Consider the following 24,709-nt stretch of genomic DNA (forward strand, 5'->3'; position numbering starts at 1 on the left):
CCTAATGCATGTGTCCACCTTGCATTGCTTTCTGTTGTTGTCCTTTTCTATATTTAATATTTTTGCTTAATGATATTATGCTTGAAATCAACTAAAATCAGAAGCTATGCAATCATATTCATATTTTCACATGTATGTACTCAGTTTTATATTTATTCATATTGTCACTGTAATACTATCATTATATTCATGCTTGATGTCTTATGTATCCAATGTTCCCAGGAGACCTAAATGCATGCGTGCATCCTCTAATATATGAGTTTGTTACCCTTTTGACCTGTTGGTTACCCTTTTGACCTCATGAGGCTTCAGAGCTGGAACGAGAGGGCATAGTTTATGACTGTTATTGTTCTAAGAAAGTGCAGACATAGGACAGACATAGACCTAGTACACAACAGGATATGTTTTGAGACACCTGTCCTCGTATCTCACTGAGATAGGTACATTTACGAGTCGTTTGCATAAATAAATGTAGGTGTGGGGTTGTAGTCTACCTTTCCTCTCAAACCGCAATTTTCACTCTTCTATAGGTCATGAGCCTGATCTGATCCTTAGGGTTATTACATCATTGTGTAGAACTTTCCGTCCCAAATAGGAAATGCCTGCTTGCACAGTCTCAAAAGGGTTTAAAGACCTTATATAACGAATATTTGAGTAAAACTAACCTCTCTAGCTCTCCGCATCTGATCTCCAACTTTGAGGCCTTGACTCAACTCTGTATTTTAACCATTTACTTACTTAGTTCATTTGACAAAGACTTTGTGTTGTTGGGTTTATTCCAGGACTGAGTCCTTGGGTAGATGCTTAGGATATATTTATAATCAAACATTTATTTTCTGTATTATCGCATTTATTCTCAGTATTCATTATTTCATTTTTATTTGTTTATTAATTTTTTACAAATAAAAGTTTTTAATCCTTCAAATCATCTGATTTATTGAAGTCATTTCCATTTGCTGGACCCTCCCTGCATCAATGTTCAATTTCAGATGTCTTCTATTTCTCACCAGAAGGCGGCAGCAGTTCAGTGTCCTAATGCATAGGCCAAAACATGTTCACTCATTCACAAATACAGCAATAATAATAATAGCTTGTAAATATAATAACTATATTTATGAATATATTTAAAAATGTATGTGTGTGTGTGTGTGTGTGTGTGTTTATACGTTTTAAATAACTATACTTGTTTCGTTACATCTTCTAAATAGTGTTCAAAAAAATAGTGCAGTATCTTTGTATGCAAATATAACAGTCTGAATAAAATGTACCTACAACAACTCAAGTGGTTTCTTGATGTGTTCTAATCCTTAAGCGCCTTGTTCATGCGCTTACCTGGCGCGCGCGTGTGTGTGTGTGTGTGTGTGTGTGAGAGAGAGAGAGAGAGAGAGAGAGAGAGAGAGAGAGAGTGAGGTTCAAATTAGACTTTATTATATGGCTAATACAGCCATGACCCATTTCCATCTCTTCTCGTCGTCTGCTTCATTTTAACTTTGTAAACGCTTTGACAAATGTATCCAGTATGATGTTAAATGTTACTTTGTTTCATGTTTGCGAAACACAATCACTTTTTTTTTCTTTTTTTTTAAAGCGACAGGGTGTCTAGACAACCACATGACCCGCGGCGCGCCAATGAGAGCGACAGAGACACGCACACACATACAGAGAGAGAGCACACACACACACACACACACACACACACACGGGAAGAGAGAGAGAGAGACACACACATACAGGGGAAGAGAGAGATAGAGAGAGACACACATATACAGGGGAAGAGAAAGAGAGAGAGACACACACATACAGGGGGAGAGAGAGAGAGAGACACACATACAGGGGAAGAGAGATAGAGAGAGACACACATATACAGGGGAAGAGAAAGAGAGAGAGACACACACATACAGGGGAGAGAGAGAGATGTTCTGCTCGTTTGCAGTCTTATTTAGTTCCATCGAATAGCTCGTTATTTCCCAGGCTCGGAAACTGAACTCATTTATGGTTCGGGAACAATCTGAAAACGGATATTCGTGGATAACTCCGGCCGTTTTAATATTTCACAGCGTGAATTCATCTGGGAAACTCGCGCGTTTAAGATCTTTTCCGTCTAGTCAGACGTGGATATTTATACTGGTGCCAGTTGGATCAGAGCTTCAGATTTGGTTTTGAATGTATCCGCCGCATTATTGTATCCGGAGGACCCGTTAATATTAGACGCTTGATGTTTCGTGTGGATTAAGATCGAACGCTTTTATGGATGTTACATTGTTGCACATTTCAGTGACATCAGTGTTCATGTGGCACTTCTAAGGAATTAAACGCAAATGTAGCGGCGCTTGTGACCAACGCAGACAGTCCGAGAGAACAGTTTGGGTTGTTTCTGGACCTCAACGGGGATTTTTTTAAATTCGTGTCGGTTTGGTTGGTGAAATATTAAAGACTGGCGTATGAAACAGATTGCCTGTGCTTCTCCTGCTCTTCGATTCTACGCCGTCTCCTCTCCGGTTGTGGATTCAGACCCCGGGATCTTCATGATTTGCGGACAAAATGGCCGTTTTTTAGCCGGGGAACCCTTTTGTCGTCCCGCATGTTCAGGACCAAACGATCGGGGCTCGTCCGGCGACTCTGGAGGAGCCGTGCGCCCGTGGAGGGCGACGCGGACACCGGGACGCGCGGGGTCACCGCGGGCTGCTGCCTCGGGAAACCGAGCGACGGCAAGCCGAACCCCAGCACCGAGGCTGAACTGAAAGCCCTGACCTACTCCATCCTGAAAAAGATCCGAGAAAAGCAGTTGGAGGTGCTCCTGCAGGCGGTGGAGTCCAAGGGGGGAGCGCGGAGCCCCTGCTTACTCATGCCCGGGAAAGTGGACGCCAGACTGGGTGAACAGTCGTACCCGCTCCCGCTGCTGCTCTACAAGGTGTTCCGGTGGCCGGACCTCCGGCATTCCTCGCAATTAAAGAGACTCTCGTGCTGTGAATCTTTTGGGAAAATCAACCCGGAGCTCGTGTGCTGCAACCCGCATCATATGAGCAGACTCTGTGAGCTCGGTATGTGATCATCTGTGCTCTGAAATATCTTACATGGTCACCATATCATATAACACCATATGGAAAATCAGTGGGATTTGGCGCCATATATATAATTATAGTTTTATGGTGAAAAACATAGAAGGGTTCGAACTAAACGTCATTGTCATGTATACTAGTGCATATCAAATAGCCTTAATGGTGCTTATAAAACTACAAAAACACTCATATAGTGTACTTGCGGGAAAAAATAATTGCATAATAAGATAAAGTATTCTGCATCTGTGCTCCAAAATATCTTACAGCTTATACTTAGTGTTTTTAAGACATATAAGTAATATTACAGTTTAATAATAGAAAAAATACAGAGTAGAAAATATAACCAAACAATTATTTGGCCTTATACATAGTAAATCATCGTGTAAATTAATGTATACTGAAACAATTACCTTTTCTTTTTTCCATAAAAAATTAATTAAATTAAATAGTTTTGACTCACATAAAAGGGCAAATAGGTTTTATGGTTATTGTGATGTATATTATATACGGAATATTTCTAATAAATAAAACTGATTTGGTCTATTTGCACGGGTTATTCAATAATTAGTCCTGAATTCTTGATTCTACTGTCATCATATAAAAAATAAGTTTGTTTTTTTAGTCCTAAAGGTTCAAATAAATTGCATTTTTTTATTAGTACTGCATAAAAAAACCTAAACATAATATAATGTTATATAATCCAGACTCTAGCCTATAGTGTAAGATCATTTATACTGAAAAAACAATTAAATAAATCAGAAATATCAGAAATCTCTTTGGCATAAATAGCACGCAAATATGTATTAATATTTCAACCTGATGTGCTCTATTTGCATTGTTTGTTCGTGTTCATATGTAGTAGCTTACGACATCTAGTCCTGAATTTTTAAATGAACCAGCAGTTGCATCAAATTGAGAGTTTAATTGTAGTTTTACAGGTGAGAATTTCTTACACAGTGATAGAAGTTCTGTTTCTGCTTTCAAAGCGGCCGATTTTACAGCTGTTCATCCAGTCTGTGCTTGTTCTTGTGAGACCCACTGGAGGCCCCTGTGTGTTCCCACTGAAGTTAGTTTGCAGTGTGTGTGTGTGTGTGTGTGTGTGTGTGTGTGTGTGTGTGGAGTCTGGCGCCAGGAGGCTCTGTGTTTATCAGAGCTGTCCTGCCTGTAACCCTCAGCACTACACAAACACTTTTCCCAGAGAATGCCAGCTCTTATCATCAGCCCACATCTCCACTCGCTCACTGCCTCTCTCTCTCTCTTTTCCAGAATCCCCCCCACCCCCATACTCAAGATATCCCACCGATTTTCTTAAACCACCTGGTAAGTTGAAGTTTCATATTAATAAGCACATACTGAGCTAAACACAGTCATACTTGATGTAGTTTTGTTCTGATGATGTCATAAATTATGCACATGCATAATCGAAACCTGTTAAGAAAATGGCTTGGGTCATATTTGACCACAAATCAGTACAAAAAATATATACAATTTTATTTTGCATTAAGAAAACGAAGCCTACGCTTTGGATCATTAGGATTGTCTTGCATTGTGGCGTTATTTTGAGCACATTTTACCCCCTAACTTTCATAAACTTAACATGCCATATGTTTTATTTCTACTACTTTGACATTTCATAACCATAACAAAGTCATGTTTTTACTGTAATACAATAAAAAAAGGTGCATTTGTAAAACGATTTTCAATATACAATTTGGCGAAAATGAATGGTAGTACCACGGGAGAATGACTATGAAGCATAAATACTTTGCAAGTGAAATTATATAATTACGGTAATTTGAATTCCATAATTACCATACTTTTTTTGCAATGCTGTAATGAAAATGGGTGGAGGGTGGGCAAAAATGTGCACAACTGTCATGAACAATGTCAAAATGTACAAAAAAATCGTAATGGCCCTAGAGTAGTTCATTTAATTTTTTGCTGTCTTAATTAAATAGATCTGAAACTTTATGAGTGTATGAAATGCCAAATGTCTGCTGTGTTGGTGTGTGATAGACTCGGACTGTGATATGTTATGATTTAGTTTGGATAGAATGAAGCTGTCATGCCTGTGCCCTGTCATAAGATGGCACGGTGCCAAACGCCACTTTTGGAGAGGGAGGAGATCAGTCTGTCTGAATGTTTGGCTGCAGGGTTGAGCTGTAACTGGGAAATGTGGATCACATAAAGGAAACGCTTGATTTATCTGCTGAATTAATCTGCGGTTTTGGAAGTGTCGCTTTGCCTCTTTCCTCTGAGCACTCTCTGTCTCTCTACCCATAATTCTGCTTGCTGCATAAGTATGTCCTGTATATTCACTTCAGATAAGCAACGTCGAAAGCGTGTTGTGTTTGGCAGAGTCCTGGATGAAGCTTCCTGCCGATCGCTCGAGTAATAATCCTACTTTATCCGGGCCAAAGGTCCTCACCTTTTCACTCAAACAGCACCAGTTACCCAGAACATACTTGAGAAATTTAGCCCAGAATGCTTGAACTGTGATGGAAATCAAAGTGTCTATTTTTAAATTCTCTCAGCGTTGATTTGGACCAGGACTGATCGGTATGACCGGATGTACCGTGACATTAACGTAGACATTTATCTATAACATTTAAACCTTTATAGAGAGAGAGAGAGAGAGAGAGAGAGAGAGAGAGAGATATTTGGCAAATTGTGTTTATCCGGCTCTATCAGATTAAAAAGGTTTTCTTTTTTATGATGGGCACAATTTTATTTTGGTATGTTGCGACTTGTGTTGTTGTCACTTATTTGTTGGTTGTTTACGGTTTTCAAATAATGTTGCTATTTCAAAATGGCTTCAAATATTGCTAATCCAATCATATGATAGATTTATAGAATAGATAGATTTTTTTTTTGTGTCCATTGAGTTACAATATAATAATTAAAAAGCAAACAAATATGGTAAAATGCCATTGTAAAATATTTAACTCACTGGATTATACAAAAAAGACATTATTTGAGATGTAAACATTACTAGGTTGAATTTCCTGCAAAAATAACACCGTTAGCTCACTTGTTGTAGTTTACCATATAAATAACTGTAAAATGGACATATAATCACTGTAATATCATCAAACAGTATTTAACTGTAATATGCTAAATGTATGTGGATTCACTGTTATTAATTACAGTACATTACTTTTTATCCAGTTAATTACAGCAAATTTCTGTAATTGTATATACAGTTGCAGAACCCACAATGGTGAATTTGTCTTTGTGCTCATTATATTCTTTTTAGTATTCCTAAACCCTGACAATTACAGCTAGTTAATCTACAATTTCTATTTTTACTGTGATGGTTTTATAGTAATCGGTAAATAACTGTAGATTGCAATGGCAGTAGCTTACTGTAATCAGCTATTTACACTAACTATCTGAAAATAGTGTTGCAAGTATGTTACGGTGGGCAAAAAGCATGTTAAGGTTTAACAGTGAACTATATCGTGATCTATACTGTCACCATGACATAAAATGACTCGAACTGTGATTTTGGTAATTTCACACATCCCTAATTTGGACGAATTTTAGACCCAAACACTCTTGTGAAACTGGTAATGTTTATAACATGGATAAAATAAAATAAAAACCGATGTGTGTGTGGGAACAGCTTTGACAAAATTGGCTCCCACTATTTGAGTCATTCTTATTTTATGAATCACTTTTTGGGTTTTCGGAGCGAGGGGGAGAGAGAGAGGGAATGAGTGAGAGGCGCCGTGGTGGAGAACAGGAAAGCCAATTTGGGGAGGACATTTCCTGCGCGGACACACATACACTTCCATTAGCCGCGGACAGCTCTTGGACGAGTGACAGAGAACAATAGCAGCCATACTGAAAGAGAGAGTGACACTCAACGCCCAGAGGAAGTTATTTTTCGCTTTTAGGCATGATTCTATGAAGTCGGTTGCCCGCGTGTGTGTGTGTGTGTGTGTTTGTGAAAGTGTGTATATGGGGTACGTTTATTAACACTGAGCGACTACATCTCTGTGATCACGTCAAGTCTGTCAGTAACCTTCACACACGTGTCTATCACCGTGGTAACTGTCAGCCACGTTCACACATTGTTGACAGTAAGGCGCGAGGAGCCGGTCGTTGGTGTTAACGTATTTGCATATCAATCCCTTTAAGCTCTTAATCAGTGAAACACAAATGAGAGAAAAGAGTTTGCAATGCTATTATAAAGCGTTCATGCTAATAGCTAATGCCCTTATAATGACAAAGAAAGGCGCGTTTGAGAAAGTCGTATAAGCACCGTTAACAAATTCAAAGGCTCCGTTCCAAAACCTAGTGAGCTGCCTACCTGGACAGCATTTTAAAATTTGTATGCTGCCTTCTAAGGCCACATTTTAAGGCAGTTATTCGTTGCAAATAATGAATAGAAAAATGAATGAATCAAAGATGGTGGAAGAGTACAAAAAAAAGTGTAGATTATAAATATTCTTATGTAATTTATACATAGCGATGGACATTTTTACCCATTCATTTTGTGTGCTATGTATTTTCATGCTTATTAGAGTATCACATTGTTAGCGTAGCAACATGCTAACGACAACCTGTCTGATTAAATTGTGAGTCGAGTCTCATGAGGAGTGTAATTTGTGCAGTGCATAGAGTTGTTGCCTTTGTAGAAACATCCATCCATTTAATTAAGTTTGGAGAATTGTTTCTTTCAGCCATCTCATATGACATGATTTATCTTCCAAAAGTGTCAGGCGTGCATCCTCACGGCCTAGCCATGCCCTCCTCCTCGTTACATACCCCCACCCCCAAATCAAGCTGAGGAGGGTTGGAGTAGGTCTTCCCCACCTCCTGGGAACCTGGGTAGGATGAGGGGAGGGGGAAGAGACAGAGCGAGCGGGAGAGACAGAGAGAGAGCGAGGGGAAGAGAGAGTGAGAGTGTGTGTCTCTCTCTCTCTCTCTCTGGCGTCCCCGGCTCCTCCTTTATCCCTCTCCCACATTGGGCAACTCTGCGCCAGCCGTGCATACTCCCGGCCCGGCCACGTGCTCCTCCTCATCACAGTCATGTTTTAAATGCTTATCCAAAAGGAAGATGATCTGTTTTGAATATCACCATGTTACACGGGCCAATCAGGTCTTTTACCCCTGTGACTGACAGCTATCACTCTCTTTCTCTGCAGATTCTCCAGGTTCTGTGCCCGCTTCCACTGAAACTGGGGGAACGACGTATTCGGCCCCTGTGGGGTTCTCTGGTAAGAGCTCAATATCATCTTCTCTTTATCACTTCCTGTTTCGTTCTCCGCTTTTAAGGAGAGGAAAACACCATTGTAGTGTGGATGAAAGGCGTAAACTAAAAATAAATCAGTGTGGGCGTGGCCTCAACTCTGGCTCCATTCTGGTATGAAACGCCCACTTTTCACGTCTTATATTGTGTCATTGAATGTGCTGGTCTGCAATTGGTCACATTATGAAATAACTTTATTGCCGTAAATATCGGTTAAAAATATCGGTCAAACCGATTATCAGTCTCTAGTGTTTTATACATGTTCTATTCTGATTCTGAGTTCTTCAAATGTGTTTACGAGAGAAGCTGGTCGAGAGAGGGAGGATGTTTCTTTGGTCTAGGCTGGTTCCTGCATACAGATGTTTCTCATTATTGGGACTTTAAAGGGTTTTTATGGTGGTGTTTAATTCAGTGCTGGGTGGAGTGTGTGTGTGAGAGGGGTCTTTAGATGGGTTTTCAGATAACAACGGTTAAATGATGGAAGCGCTACATAAACACACGTTAAAAGTACAGTGCTCAGAGCGGAGTGTGTGAGCGCCCTGGGTTAGTCAGAGACGGTGTGTGTGTGCGTGCGTGCGTATGTAGCTCCCCTTCACTGGCCTCCAGCGTGAAGGTGCCCCAGCATTTATTTTGTGTGTGTGTGTGTGTGTGTGTGTGTGTGTGTGTGTGCAGGATGAAAGAACAATTGCTCCTGTACGACATACAGCAAACAAACTGCTCCTCGTTTCTTCTCCCCATACGCACATACACACTTCTAGGTTTAAACCCCCTCATCTCTCTCTCTCGTTCACTCGTTCGTCAGCTCTCCCACTGAGGTGTGTGTTTGTCCTGCCGGAGTGAGAGAATGAAGCTCAGAGAGAGAAGGAGGGATGAGGAGGAGGAGAACAAGTAGATTTTCTGGCAGAGGAAGAAAAGTCAGATCACACACACAAGAACGCTCCCATTCAATGTGTCTCTCTGACCGTCTAATTCACTCTTCTGCCCTTTTCATGAAGTGAAAGACAGAGAGAGTGAGACAGGCAGAAAGTAAGACATGCCGAGAATAAGGTCAGGCAGAGTGAGACGGGTGGGTAGACGGTGAGATGGGCAGAGAACGACAGTTTTTTTTGTTTTGGTCTATTGACGAAAAATTGTAACATTTAGTCAATATTTCATGTCGTATTCATTCATTTTGGTCAGTTCTACTCGGACTGAAATGGGATGTAATATTAGTCGACGTAAATAACATATTTTAGCAAAATGACAAAAGGGTCATTGACAAATAAGGTAGTCAGAGGTGATAAAAATTAACCATATTTTGAAATATATTTTAGAACACACCAATTTTGTAGACCTTTTATCTTTTAAAAAAATATTTGTAATTTTTTACATTTTTTATTTTGTATTTTTATTTTTTACTTAAGAGTCTAATGGTGCGTTCACATACAACGCGAAGAATTCACGCGAGATTGACCGCTGGATTATATATAGTATGACCGCTGGAGTAACGCGAACCCGCGAGTATTCCCCCTTCTCTTCCGGAAAAGGACAGGAGGCGGGGCTTCTACGACTTGGTTCATAGTAAAGTTCAACCAATAGCTGGAATCAAGTAGACGCGCATATTTTCAGAACTTACGCGGTAGTCCAACTTCCTCGCTCACTTTCCTCCTAACGATGTCTTTATTCGTCCGGTCTCAATCGTACAATTCCGGGTGCCGACACACCGCTACAAGCTTCCAGATTTCTTCTGCTACTATGGCAGTACGTCAGTGACATCCGGACGATCTCAATGCTGATAGACTTTCGCGACAACGCGTCATGCGGATTTATCGCTCGTGTTGAAAAATGTAAACTCGCGAGAATACAGCGATTTCGCATGATCGAGTCACGCCGTTCGCTTCATTCGCGTCTATTCGCATTGAGTATGCATGTAATCACGCCACACGAAACGCTCGCTTCGCGTTGTTTGTGAACGCACCATAACGTTGTTTTTTTGTGGTCGCGTGAAAACAGAATGGCTACCTGCATGTTAGTTACACCACATGACTGATTTAGAGGGCCATTTTTTTTTCATATATTAACGATCTTTTAAAGCAAATTTTTTTTTTTAGGAAATAATGATATTTATTTATTAGTTATTTTGCACTGCACGTGTCAAAATTTCTTATTTCAAGAATTTCGGATTCCTATGGATAGTTGCACCACAACACTTTTTGACCATTAATCCCCAGATATCAAAATTACTTTGAAATCAGAAATTATAAAAAACAATTCATCATAGTAGAGGTGCAGTCAAGCCATTGTTTTGGGTAATTGAATTATTTAATATAAAAAAATGGCATATTTCCATTGAGCGAAAAACTTTGATCAAATATTCAAACATTTGGAAGAATGCATAAACATTTCACAGTTTTTAAACCGTCCTTGTGAAAAGCTCCTGAAATAATAATAAACAACATATAATGAATATACTGAAGTATTAGCAACTTTCTATTCTGAATTCATGCTTAAGAGACTATTATTAATTTCCAGTGTTTTAGCCAATTAAGGATATTATATCGCGTGTAGCGTGTTTTTACAGAAAAAGCGAATTCCCAATGCAAGTTGCACATTCTTAACCCATCAACAGTGTCAACAGGTATTCGTTTGATGGGCCTTTTTTGTCTTGTATTCGTTATCATTAACAGAATAAAAAATAGCCTTCACCAAAGAGCGTTTTCGTGAGAAATTGCGTTGACGAGATCAACACTGGGTAGACAGTAAGACAATCAGAGAGAGATTTGATAGTAGCGACTGGTGTAAAGTTGTACGCTTCGTATTTGGCAGTCTCGAAAGCATGATTAAATTCTTCAGTTATCACACAGTGACCACAAACAGAACAGTTTGTTACCGATTTGTTTGGCCAGAGGTTGTTTGGCTTCTTGTGAGTGGAAAACGCTGAACACGAAACCTGCATTTTACCCTTTGCGTGTTCGGAAAACTAACCTACCAGTTTACGCTTGGCCATAAACTAGGACTTAAAACGACGTATTAAACTAGAGTCACTTAAACAGCCATAACTTTGGACATGGACTCATTTTTATAATTATCAGCAGTCTTAAGAAGGCAAACAAGAGACCCTCCCCCATTGTGACTCTGTGTGTGTGTCTGGGATTATTGGATGAGAGTCTGAGCGTTGTTTGTCCTGGTCAGTCTGAAGTTGGTAAGACGTTAACACTAATATGACTAAACTCTCTGAGCCAGTTGCCATCGAGACAGACAGGTAGAGTGAGATAAAAGGGGTTTCTGTTACAGGACTGTTGTAGTTTTTTGTCATAATCTCAGGCATCTTAATGTGACTTTATTGTCATATAGAGAATTACAATGTAGAGTAACATACCTAATCAGATCCTATCCTAAATACAATACGCCACTGATGTATTCTTAGATCATAAGATGTTTATATGTGTGTGAAACCGCTCGCATGGTTATATTTAGAGTCAGGTACGGTGACTCAACCCGAGACAAGGCATCCTGTGTCTTTAATGTTTGTGGGTGTTGCGGGAAGTGTGCGGTTGGGGGTCTAATCGGCTCTCCATGCTTTCAAACGCCACTGAATTGACCCGTGTACTCCTTTGGCCTCTATCTGTGGTCGCAAATACACGCCTGACACCAGTGAGTAAATTGACTAACCTCTCAGTCACGGAGACACTCACTGTGTCTACACTGAGAGCGTATGTCATGACACAATCAAACTACAACGCTCTTTCGAAGCGGCGAACCTGTCTATACCGCAAGCATGACATACTAAATCACTTCCATTGCCTATATTGAGAGCACAGAATCAATTTTATGTTGTTTTTCGTGCAATTAAAAAAATAACGTTTTGTCCTTACCAAATGCATCAAGATAAGTGCAATGCCATTTTGTCAGTAGTTACTTTTATTTTTAGTTTTCCCAAACGAATTGCATCAAAAGACTTCCAATGCCATTTTGTCGGTCGTTTGGTTTCTGATTTCGGAGCAGTGACGGGTCGTTCGCGAACGAGTCGGCTCTTGTAGGTGAACGTTGGGAGCCGGCTCGCATATCAGAAGAGCCGAATTATGAATGGAAAATAAATAAAATAATACAGGCCTAAATGCTCAAGTGCACACGGTCTGCTCAGACTAACAGCCTCACCTGTTGTACCTGTCAATCACGTGGTGTCAACCAATGAACCAAAGATGCGTGAGGGAGGGCGGAGCCAACTTATTATGTTGTTCAGACTGTATTCATGTTACATTTATATGCACTTTGTTTATATACATTAAAATAGTTAATACTTTAAATGCACATGTGAAATAGCATCCTTTTTACATGCAAATTGTTTCTTTGATATGGTGCAATATTGTATTATCAGTACCACCGCTAGCTACACGCATACTACGCAGTCTGCATAGGGGGCACCATCTTACCCTAGGGGGCACCATCTTACCCTAGGGGGGCTCCAGAAAGTCCACCGGCTCTTACTCAAACACTATACGTTATTCAAGGACCCGAAAGCAGTTGTGGAACACGGACGATCGCCTACCCGCCCTACCTAGTTCAGGGAACCCTTGGACCTCTACGTAGGGCATCATTTTGGCCATCGGCGGCCCTGTCTATTATGCTGTTCAGACTGTATTAGTTTTGAATGGTTAGATTTATATGCACTTTGATTATGTACGATAAAAAGCTACACTTTAAAAATGCATTGGTTTGTTATGAAAGAATGCTATTAAACATTTGCATTTAAATACATTGTGGTTAAAGTCGAGTATGATTTCATTTAATAAGAATTCATCAATTATAGTCAAACTATCACAAACTGTTTGACTTGGAAAATATACATAACATATTTTTTTAAAGAGCCGTTTGGGAGCCAAAAGAGCCGAAATACCCATCATTATTTCGGAGCATCATACTTGATATTTACGTATGCATTGAAGCGCCATTTGTGCAAAAAAAGTAGTTTCCTTTATTTTGTGTTTTCCCAAAGGAATTGCATCAAAGACGTGCAATGCCATTTTGTCGGCCACTTGTTTTCTGATTTCAGCGTGTCATGCGCGGATGATATTTCTGCACGCATTAAAACACCCTTTCCATGATAAAAAAGCAGTTTCTTTTATTTTGAGATTTCCCAAAGGAATTGCATCAAAAGTGTCTTACGCCTGGCGCAATGCCATTATGTCGGCCGCTTGGTTTCTGATTTCGGCGTATCATACTTGATATTTCCGTGCCATTTGTGCACACAAAAAAACGTTTCTTTTATTTTGAGTTCTCCCAAACGAATTGCATCAAAAGACGTGCAATGCCATTTTGTCGGCCGCTTGGTTTCTGATTTCGGCGTATCATACTTGATATTTCCGTGCCATTTGTGCACACAAAAAAACGTTTCTTTTATTTTGAGTTCTCCCAAACGAATTGCATCAAAAGACGTGCAATGCCATTTTGTCGGCCGCTTGGTTTCTGATTTCGCCGTGTCGTGCAATGTCCGCACAAAATGAAACGTCATTTGGCCAATAAAAAAATGGCAATCAATACAAGTTGTTTTTCTCATCTGAGTTTCGTCCAAATCAAGTGTGTCAAGTGACGTGCAACTCCATTTTGTTGGTGTCATCTCTGCACACATTGAAACGCCCTTTGCACAATCAGTAGCAATCAATAAAAAGTGTCTTTTAATTTGAGTTTTCCCGAACCAAGTCCTTCTAAAGTCATGGAAAGCCAATTTGTCAGTCGTTTGGTTTCTGTTTTCTTTGTGTGGTCTCTGTATCTCTGCACACATTAAATCACTGGTCCAAAATCCTGCTCCTCATAGTTGTATATTTCACACCAAATATGTTCTTATTGACTGTGAATTTGCCCCTTTGTGCTATATTTCGCTTTCAGAGAGGACGGGGAAAATGACTGCAATGCTGAAAACCTCTTGTGTCACGCCTGGCGTTACGCTGTTCTTGAAACATTTCCGTCAATCCACAATCAGGCCTTTAGAAACTTTGCAGGAGTGTTTGAGTTGAAAGACCCCACCAGGGCTTTAGGTCTCTTAAAAGACTGCAATCCCCCACTCAAGGGGCCTACAAGCGGCCAAAAAAGCATGCGGTTGCCGTGACAACCTCCTGGCTCATTCCGGGGTTGTTTGGGTTAGCCAAGGAGGAAAGGGCAGCACAGGAAATGACATCATTCCTCGGAGGAAATATCCTCAAGCCTTGGGTAGGGCCTCCAGCTCGCCCCCGCGAAGCGGAAAGAAAACATTTCAAGAAAACGACACAAGAGCAGCTACTTGAATGTCCAAAGCCGCCCAGAGCAACTTCGTTTGACGATGTATTTCGAAGTACGGATACTTTTTGGTGCTTTTCATTGGTGCAAAACATAAAAGGTAATTCCCCTTACAATGCTGGGGCCAAGCTACTTGTCTGGGTGTCTTGATTAATTTCTCCTCTTCATCCATTTCACCAGGCGTGGCTAAACACAAGGGTACAAATCAGCTTAAAGAGGAACATGGAAGCATTCATTTACAATGACAACACTGCAAAGTTGCCAGCGTACATATGAGACAGACACCTCCAACCACAAAAATGTCCTTAAACCACAACCTAATTGATTACCTTAACAGAGAGACAGACAGGCGGGATGTTTTCTCAAGCTTACACATGATTTTTTTTGTCAATGCCGGTCTGACTGGCTGCTGTTGTTTTGTTTGCCGGTGTATGTGTGATTGAAATTCAGATTATAATTAATTCCTGTCTAAACAAGAAAAAACTAAACAAAGGTGTCTCCACTCAACTGGCCTAACTGGTTGCCTAAAGTATCACACACACACACACACACACACACACACAAGCACATCAGTTTGGTTCCCACGGTGATTTTTAACATCCTGGAATCGGAACAATGATGGTAGTTATTCCGTTTTGACCACCGTGAGTCCAAGGATGTGTGTTGGAACGCCACAGTGAGCCGCGCGGGCGAACGTTGATGATATCATTAGAAGGAGTGAAACTGGAGACAACCGTTCATTTTTGTTTGACGCCGTGATTGTCCACGAGCGGAGACGGTGGCTTTTATTGGTGAAGAGAGTATCGCTGAACTTTGACCCCGGTATGCTATGCTTAATGATGTCATAAACAGATGTGTTCTTTGTTTTGACACACCTATGAATGAAAGTACACTATACAGTAAACCAACCAATATCTTGTGAAATCTGAGCGGTCTGCTAACGACTGATCCTCGTATTTCTGCACAATGGAGGACAAAGTATTTCCTGTGTATTGCAGGTTTTCCGGAGTTATGTGTGTGTGTGTGTGTGTGTGTGTGTGTGTGTGTGTGTGTGTGTGTGTGTGTGTGTGTGTGTGTGTGTGTAATGTTCTCGCTCTAATTGGCAGTTTCCTTTATTGACTTCCAAACAAAGAAGCTCAGCCAAACATTTCTGTCTGTCTGTCTCTCTGCATATCTCTGCTGATTGTGAGATTGTGTTGTCTAAGATATTGATGCCTGAGGGAAAAGATCATATTTATACAGCCATAACTGACATGCACATCAGAAGGCTTTGCCTCGGGTTTGTTTAGTTGGAGATTTTGCATGACGAAGCATAAATATCCTGGCAGTCAAATAGTTTATAGTACATGAACGTAATCAATTCTAGCTACGCAAGCTCGATTTTATGCATCATTTCGTTCCAATATGTGTCCGGACGCAATTTGTAACGCAACTATGGTTTACATTAGCTGGGATTCCAATTACACATTTTGGGATATTGCATAAAAAATGCTGGATGCAAACCCCAAAATGCACATAAAAAATTGTACGTGCATGCAATTATTCCATAAAAATGTTTATAAGCTACTTTGTAAACATATTTACGAATATATTAATATAGAACTTAATATACTTTTATAAGCATTTTAGGGTTTCCATCCTGCATTGTTAATGCGATATCCCAAAATGTGCATCACAAATTGCTTTCTGACACATTTTGGAACACAGTTACACATAAAATCGAGCTTGCGTTGCTAGAACCTGCGTGCTTTAAACCTTACATTTACATTAATGCATTTGGCAGACGCATCAATCCGGAGCAACCTGGAGTTAAGTGCCTTACTCACGGACACAATGGTGGTGGCTGTGGGGATTGAACCAGCAACCTTCTGATTACAATGTCTGTGCTTTAGCCCACTACGCCACCACCACTCCACCTAATGTTATTCATTACATTTAATAAAAGAACCACAGTTTGGTCTCTTAAAAAACATGGTAACTCTATCGCCCCCTTGAGGACTGAGGCTTGTTTCCGCCACTGTAACGCCTGTTTGTGTACTTGCGCTTGTGTGTTGTTCAGTCCTGACTGAGTTCAAATATCTTGTTGCGGCCGTCACTGTTTTGTTGTCATTAGAGGCTTAGGTTTAGGAACTAAAGCAACCCACCCCCCCACGACCTCTGACCCCTGACTTCATGCATCCTCCAGCAGGCGTGCCGCTCATTTGAACCCGAAGCCACGCACACACACACGCACACACACACACACACACACACACACACACACACACACACACACACACACACACACACACACACACACACACACTTTCTCTCTCTGTGAGGAGAAGAATGCTGCCTGGTCGTAAAAGAGACTGACGCCTCCCGTGAACTCTGCCAGACTCGAACCGATCAATTAAAACATTGACTTTCCTCAAGTGTGTGTGTGTGTGTGTGTGTGTGTGTGTGTGTGTGTGTGTGTGGAGACAGACAGAAATAATCATTAACTTTTCCAGACTGCTCAGTGACTCTGTGTATGTGTGTGATTACATTAGAAGTCCAGATGCTTTTGTCGGCCTTATTTTTTTTCCTGTTTGATGTACAAAGTGGCTGTTTAAAAAGCAAAGTCTCCTTAAAAGGGAAAACTGCCCTGACGTACTTTGAAAACTTTAGCCACCGTGTTGTGTGTGTGTGTGTGTGTGTGTGTGTGTGTGTGTGTGTGTGTGGTATTTGAGCGCTCAGACCAAAGGGAGCCAGTGTGGACAGAGGAAGGACGGTGTGATGGTTTGTTACCTGAGGCAGTAAAGCTCTAAATGGAGATTTGACTTCAGTTCAGTTGCAAACAAAGACACGTGTGTGTGTGTGTGTGTGTGTGTGTCTGTGTGTTTTGTCCCCTTAAAGGAGAGAATGACACAAAGGAACTTCTAAGGGGGAGGAGAGAGAGAGAGAGAATCGTTAAGGAACAGGATTCGTTGAATTCCTGCTATTCCCAAATCCCAGTAGAGCTAGAAAGGCAGAGACGGAAGAGGAAGGTTAGGAAAGAAAGACAGCCGGAGAGAGAGCATTTGGATTAACAAAATTCAGGATGTCCATTTTTTACAGTCTACAGTAGACATGATCCAGGACTGTGTGTGTCATGTTGCACACTCTATTTCGGGACACTCTTTGCGTCTGGCTGTCACCATGTCAGTCGGGGTGACACTGTGGTCACCCAACTGACCGACACATAGACGCCACACCAGTACGGTAGTAAATCCACAACTTATATACACACACACACATACTTACATTTACCTGCACTGCAAAAAAATTTATAAATCCTGTTAAATTTACGGTAATTTAAATGTACATTTCAGGCTTTACGGAACGTAATTTTAATGCCAGTTTATATATATATAAAAATGTACCGGGTAACTAACCGTTAACCAATTAACGTTGTTATTACTGTAGTATTTTTACCGTGTTTTACCATTCAAATTACGATTTGTTTTTTGACCGTGTGTGCAGTAATCTGGGTGATCTTTGGTAATCAGTGTGTAATGCTCTCTCCGTTTGATTGGGCCACATGTGGTGATCAGAACAACATGTCTTCACGAGTGCGTGTTACTCCGGTTTGCTCGCTGTTCAAACTAGTCGCCTATCAAGACGAAGATAGCATCTGTCTGGCACATAGCAACAGAAGACACCGCGCTTAACATTTTGTTGTGGGTTTACTTGCGTAAGGAAACAGTATTACGTGGAAAACGGAAGTATACATTTATTATTCATATACCGTGGCACTTCAAGGTACTTTACCATCATGACGGTCTCCAAAAACACAGTGGTACCATGGTACCATATCCAAACAAGGGTTGTAATGAAGGCTCTACCTATTCCAGTCATAGAGCAAGTCTGGGCTAACGCGTAATTAACCGCGCAGCTAAATTACTGCCTACTCACCCTGTCTAAGATTAAAGAGCAGCAGGATAGACAGAAAGAGTCTAAATGGGTATTGGAGACTGGGAGTTGAACCCCTTTTCCCCCGTCTTTGCGTGAAAGTTTTCACAATTAAGTTATTTTTGTGTGCGCACCGAAAGTGAAACTCTGGCGCAAAGCACCAAAATCGTAGCTAAGCTGAACATATTTGATGCTTCATGTATATCTATGTGGAGAGGGATTTTAAACCATTAAACCATTTTAAACCATCACTGTGGAATGAGCTACATTCCAGCTTGCTGTGGCTTGTTTGGACAAAAACATTTTACGTAATAAGTTGTTGCATTATGAAGTCACGTTATGGTTGGGAGATGGTTGTAGCCCCTTCAGAAATGTAAGTGCAATCAGATCTGTGTGAGAGAGAGAGCTGTTTTGTAATGTATTAAAGGGCATTGTGACATCACCAATTAAGCTCTCAGAATGGGCGTTGACGGAGGAACTGTCGAGTCGAATCTCAGTGATTGGGGCTGATTTATTGTACTGTTGATGTCAGAAAATTGTTCTAGCTGGCGTAAGGAACTAAGGCGGTCAGACAGATGATAAGCAGCGCTGCTAATGTAAACAGGCGCTGGAGGCCAGTGGCGCTGCTCTGTGCGGGGCGGCAGATTCCTGGCATTCCGGCGCTCCAGAACGCTGAAATTAAGGATGCAAGATATGTTTGGCAGAGCTCAGGAGAGTTTTCCTGGGCTGATGGCACGCATGCAGTTGTGTGTGTACTTGTCTGTTTTCCTTATTGTGCTAAAGAGCGCCTGTCTTATCTAGTCACTTATTATGGTTTTATCTCCATTCCTTTCACTCAAGTTTCCTTCTCTGTCTCTTTCCTTTCATGACAACTCTCTTTATTCAACTTTACCCATTTTGGAAACTCTAGCTAAAACCAGTTTCTGATGGTAGTTGGTTTTATATGGTTTCTTACTACTCCCAGTGGGTCATTTGTTGTTCCAAACTTGTCTAGATGGTTGCAACAATTTGGAGGACCTGGTTATACCAGCTTGGTCAATTTTTGGTCAATATGGTCATTAGCTTGTTTAGATGATTGATCAGGTGTACCATGATTCAACCTTGTAGACCATCTTGGTCTAAGTTGGTCTTTTATAGTCATTACTTTGCATGGTCGATCAGCTCAACTAAGAGATGGTGAACCTGGTTCTATATGGGAGGTATTCTTGGTCTAAGTTGGTTTTTATGGTCGTTAGTTTAGGTGGTTGATCAATCGGACCAGTATTCAACCTTGTAGACCATCTTGGTCAAGCATTTAGATGGCTGATCAGCTCAACTACCAGCTGGTAGACCATCTTGGTCAAGATTGGTCCATGTTGGTCTTTTATGGCCATTAGCTTGTCTAGATGGTTGATTAGCTGGACTACCGGCTGGTGGACCTTGTTTCTACTTGGTAGACCATCTTGGTCAAGCTTGGTCCATGTTGGTCTTTTATGGCCATTAGCTTGTCTAGATGGTTGATCAGCTGGACTACTAGCTGGTGGACCTGGTTTCTACTTGGTAGACCATCTTGGTCAAGCTTGGTCCATGTTGGTCTTTTATGGCCATTAGCTTGTCTAGATGGTTGATCAGCTGGACTACTAGCTGGTGGACCTGGTTTGTACTTGGTAGACCATCTTGGTCAAGCTTGGTCCATGTTGGTCTTTTATGGCCATTAGCTTGTCTAGATGGTTGATTAGCTGGACTACCAGCTGGTGGACCTGGTTTCTACTTGGTAGACCATCTTGGTCAAGCTTGGTCCATGTTGGTCTTTTATGGCCATTAGCTTGTCTAGATGGTTGATTAGCTGGACTACCAGCTGGTGGACCTGGTTTCTACTTGGTAGACCATCTTGGTCAAGCTTGGTCCATGTTGGTCTTTTATGGCCATTAGCTTGTCTAGATGGTTGATTAGCTGGACTACCGGCTGGTGGACCTGGTTTGTACTTGGTAGACCATCTTGGTCAAGCTTGGTCCATGTTGGTCTTTTATGGCCATTAGCTTGTCTAGATGGTTGATTAGCTGGACTACCGGCTGGTGGACCTGGTTTGTACTTGGTAGACCATCTTGGTCAAGCTTGGTCCATGTTGGTCTTTTATGGCCATTAGCTTGTCTAGATGGTTGATCGGCTGGACTTCCGGCTGGTGGACCTGGTTTCTACTTGGTAGACCATCTTGGTCAAGCTTGGTCCATGTTGGTCTTTTATGGCCATTAGCTTGTGTAGATGGTTGATCAGCTGGACTACGGGCTGGTGGACCCGTTTTCAACCGGGTCAGCCATCTTTGTAAAACTAGCGAGAGCTTTTAGACCATCTTGGACCATCATGTTACTTGCTACCATGTTTTTAGACCTGAATTTTCCAGCAAGAATTAAATAAATTTATCTTGAGTCAATTATTCAGATCTGTTGTGTAAACTGGCACAATTAATAACTGTCTCTTTGTCTCTCCTCAGATTCCCTGGCTCTGCAGGAGCATGGCGAACAGCCTCACTGGTGTGTAGTCGCGTACTGGGAGGAGAAGACCCGCGTTGGACGCCTCTACTCCGTCCAGGAGTCATCTCTGGACATTTTCTATGACCTACCTCAAGGCACGGGCTTTTGCCTGGGCCAACTCGCCTCCGACAACAAAAGTCAACTCGTGCAAATGGTTCGGGCCAAGATCGGCTACGGCATCCAGCTCAGCCGCGAAGCCGATGGTGTTTGGGTGTACAACCGGAGTTGCTATCCGATATTCATCAAGTCAGCCACACTGGACAACCCGGACTCACGGACGCTGCTAGTGCATAAAGTATTCCCCGGATTTTCCATTAAGGCCTTCGACTTTGAGAAGGCGGGAAGCCTGCAACGACCCAACGACCACGAGTTTAGCCAACAGCCGCGGACGGGGTTTACCGTACAGATAAGTTTTGTAAAGGGCTGGGGGCAATGCTACACCAGACAGTTCATCGGTAGCTGCCCCTGCTGGCTCGAGGTCATATTTAATAACCGATAACAGCAAGCCTCGCCCTGGACCACGCCCCCATTCCTTTATCCCCATGGAGACGGACTAGCCCTTACCTTTTATGGACTACATTGTTTTGTTTTCTTGAGAAGCGAAAGGTTCTCCAGAGGACATTTTACAAAAGAAAACTCACTTTGACTTGTTTAACGAATGACTAAGATTTAATTAAGTGAAATAGAAGCTAAAATGTATTTTATGTGAAATATAAATATATTATTACGTGTAAATATGAAGTTTTATATGCATTGTTATTTATGTATTGTGCAATGTGTCGATGAGAAAAAGATGCACTTTGCTTAATATAAATGCAAACAAAGACATGCCAAAATAAAACAAAAAAATACATGAGTTTGTGCTGGTTTTGCTTTGTATGTAGCTTGTAAAAGCAAAGTAACGGATATTGAGCCAAGAGAATGGAAAAACGGATTAAATCAGACGTGGAAATCCTAGTTGCTCTAAAGTTATACTTTGAATCTTTATAAATTCAAGTGTACTGTTTTGTTTAATGTGGTCACAAAGACAGAGGAGAAGGGTTCCCGTGGTTATTTTTAGTGAAAATAGTTGATTTCTAGGCTTAGAAATGTCCTAAAAAGTATTGTAGTAGATACACACTACAAGTCAAAGCTTTGGACACACTTGAACTCAACATCTAAGAAATGTTTACGATATTTCAATATTAAGAGTTATACGTGTTAGTGACAGAAATACTGTCAACAAGTGTCCAGTATACATGGGAACTCCTTCAATACTGCTTAAGAAATATAATTAATATATATTTATTTTAAGGCTATCAATCGATTCAAATTTTTAATCGAATTAATCACAAATGCAAATATTCACTGAGAAAACCCCTCATATAACAATAATTCAATATATAATGATGAAATAACTACACATCTTTAAATATTAAAAAAGCAGCTTTAGAATACAATGTATTGTTTACTACCATATTATTGATCATAAGTCAATCATTGACACACAGTTCACAGTAATCCATTACACAAGTGAATTTGTCAATCAGTTGGAGATTTATTATGAGGGTTTGTTTAAGGACCCATTAATCTACACCTGCGTCAGACATGCTTGTGTAGCGTCACGTGTGCGTTGCGTCATAAACACATTTTTAGGTCACTGTGTCAAGTTAAATATAGTTTAATACTTACAACACATCTCGAGATCTCTTAGGATTTGCGCTCCTTCAAGTGTTTTGAACGCAAGAATGTAACGCATGTTTGTGTTGTTGCTGCTTAAGTGTTTCTTCACTGTATAAACTGTGTGTTGCCGATACAGCTGAAGTTTCACTTACTGCCCCCTGGAGTAAACAGGTGGTACTGCAAGCATTTCTCAGGAATCATCCTTATAAAGCTGCGTACACACTGCCAGCGACATCGCGCACGACAGCGACTCCATCCCATTCATTTTCAATGAGAGCACAGCGACTTCCGGCAACACGAGCTGTCGCGACCGTTGGCGACTAGATGTGGGCGTGTCCAGCGACGCGACAAAGTTGAGACAAGTTCAACTTTATTCAAATGAAGAGCGACTAACGGAAGCGACAGCCAATAGGAGAGAAGACGGGAGAGCTCACGTGATCCTCCTCTCTCTCTCTCTCTCTCTCTCTCTCTCAGCTCCTGCAGTAACGGAAAGATGGATGAAAGGCTAATTCTTGCTGTTATCAATTTTCCAGTGCTCTATGATATGTCTCTTCCCACGTACAAGGACATTTTTAAGAAAAATACTGCGTGGAAAGGTGTATCTGAGATAGCAGGGATTTTATGGACCCAGACAGACCGGCATTTGCGACTTCACCGCCAGCCACTGGCGACCTGCAGCGACAAAGACAAAGCTTTTGTCGCCGCTGGTCGCCAGTGGCTGGCGGTGAAGTCGCTAGTGGGCGTTCCCACTACTGGTTGCCTAGTAACGTTTATAAATGACATTCACGGATGTCATTCCATTGCTCTTGACAGCAAATCGCTTTTCTTGGTGCTAAAGACAAACATTTTGGAGGGAAAAGACTAAATATAAATGGAATCAGTACATAAAATGCTTTATATCAAAGATGAACGAGAAACAAGGCGTGCTCTTTGCCATAGCGGCTGTTTATCTGCGGCGAAAACGCAAATGCCGGTCTGTCTGGGTCCACAAAACCATTAAATCTTGTAGTCAGCACGGCGAGTACCACCGGCTGGTGCAAGAGCTGCGGCTGGATATACCATATCCATATCATAGAGCGCTGGAAAATTGCTAACAGCAAGAATTAGCCTTTCATCCATCTTTCCGTTACTGCAGGAGCTGAGAGAGAGAGAGAGAGAGAGAGAGAGGATCACGTGAGCTCTCCCGTCTTCTCTCCTATTGGCTGTCGCTTCCGTAAGTCGCTCTTCATTTGAATAAAGCTGAACTTGTCTCAACTTTGTCGCGTCGCTGGACACGCCCACATCTAGTCGCCAACGGTTGCGACATCTCGTGTTGCCGGAAGTCGCTGTGCTCTCATTGAAAATGAATGGGATGGAGTCGCTGGCAGTGTACGCAGCTTAACAGTGCGGGGGCATTGCGATTAATTGCGGATATTTTTTTTAACACATTATTTTTAATAAAATGTATCGCACTAAATTGACAGCCCTATTTGTTACTACATTATTCCCATACTTCTATTTGTCTCGTTTCATAGTTTTGAATTTATTCTTGCTGTTTTCCATATTTTAGAATACTTTGTAAAAAATGTATATTTTTATTAATGTATAATTTACAAAAATGTACATTTAAAAATAGACATTTCCACCATTTCCCCATGACTTTAAATTCTATTTAGTTCCCTGAAAACACTTTAAAATTGCCTAATATTTCCATCTTTTCTATAATTGTGGGAACCTTCGACATGGTTACAATAGGTTGTATTTTCTAACATTAGTTATCAACAATCTTGGATGATGTTCATTTCCGAATGTGATGTTTTATTTATTTAAAAGTTGTAGTCGATGCATAATAAACTGACCATGCATTTTTATAAATGAACATTAACCAAGATTTATAAAAGTGTTGTTATATTGGAACAAACAGACAACATACGTGTTAATACCTCTGTCAATATATAGATGCTTCACTAATGTGAGTTCCTGTGAGAGCAAATTCCCCCATCTATATCAAATGTCCCGTGGGCCGTTTGTGTGCCAGGAACTGCAGCTCTCTGGGGGAGGGGGGCGTTCTACGGCCC

The 24,709-nt window shown here is 41.1% G+C and overlaps 1 protein-coding gene across 1 annotated transcript; it reads left to right on the forward strand.

The window, feature by feature from the left end:
* Window positions 1-1,764: 1,764 nt before the first annotated feature.
* LOC127629032 (mothers against decapentaplegic homolog 7-like) lies at window positions 1,765-21,834 on the forward strand. The gene is made up of 4 exons (XM_052106049.1): window positions 1,765-3,041; window positions 4,326-4,379; window positions 8,213-8,284; window positions 20,951-21,834. The coding sequence occupies exons 1-4, from the start codon at window positions 2,582-2,584 to the stop codon at window positions 21,487-21,489; spliced, it is 1,125 nt and encodes a 374-aa protein (XP_051962009.1). The 5' UTR covers window positions 1,765-2,581; the 3' UTR covers window positions 21,490-21,834.
* The last annotated feature ends 2,875 nt before the right edge of the window (window positions 21,835-24,709 follow it).

This window comes from Xyrauchen texanus, chromosome 35, assembly GCF_025860055.1.
Source record: "Xyrauchen texanus isolate HMW12.3.18 chromosome 35, RBS_HiC_50CHRs, whole genome shotgun sequence".
Lineage (NCBI taxonomy): Eukaryota > Metazoa > Chordata > Actinopteri > Cypriniformes > Catostomidae > Xyrauchen > Xyrauchen texanus.

Excerpts from the sequence above, each read along its gene's own strand:
- LOC127629032 (XM_052106049.1), top strand. The coding sequence starts at position 2,582 with ATGTTCAGGACCAAACGATCGGGGCTCGTCCGGCGACTCTGGAGGAGC. Across the intron at positions 3,042-4,325 it reads GAGCAGACTCTGTGAGCTCG|AATCCCCCCCACCCCCATAC; the intron begins GTATGTGATCAT and ends TCTCTTTTCCAG. Across the intron at positions 8,285-20,950 it reads GGCCCCTGTGGGGTTCTCTG|ATTCCCTGGCTCTGCAGGAG; the intron begins GTAAGAGCTCAA and ends GTCTCTCCTCAG.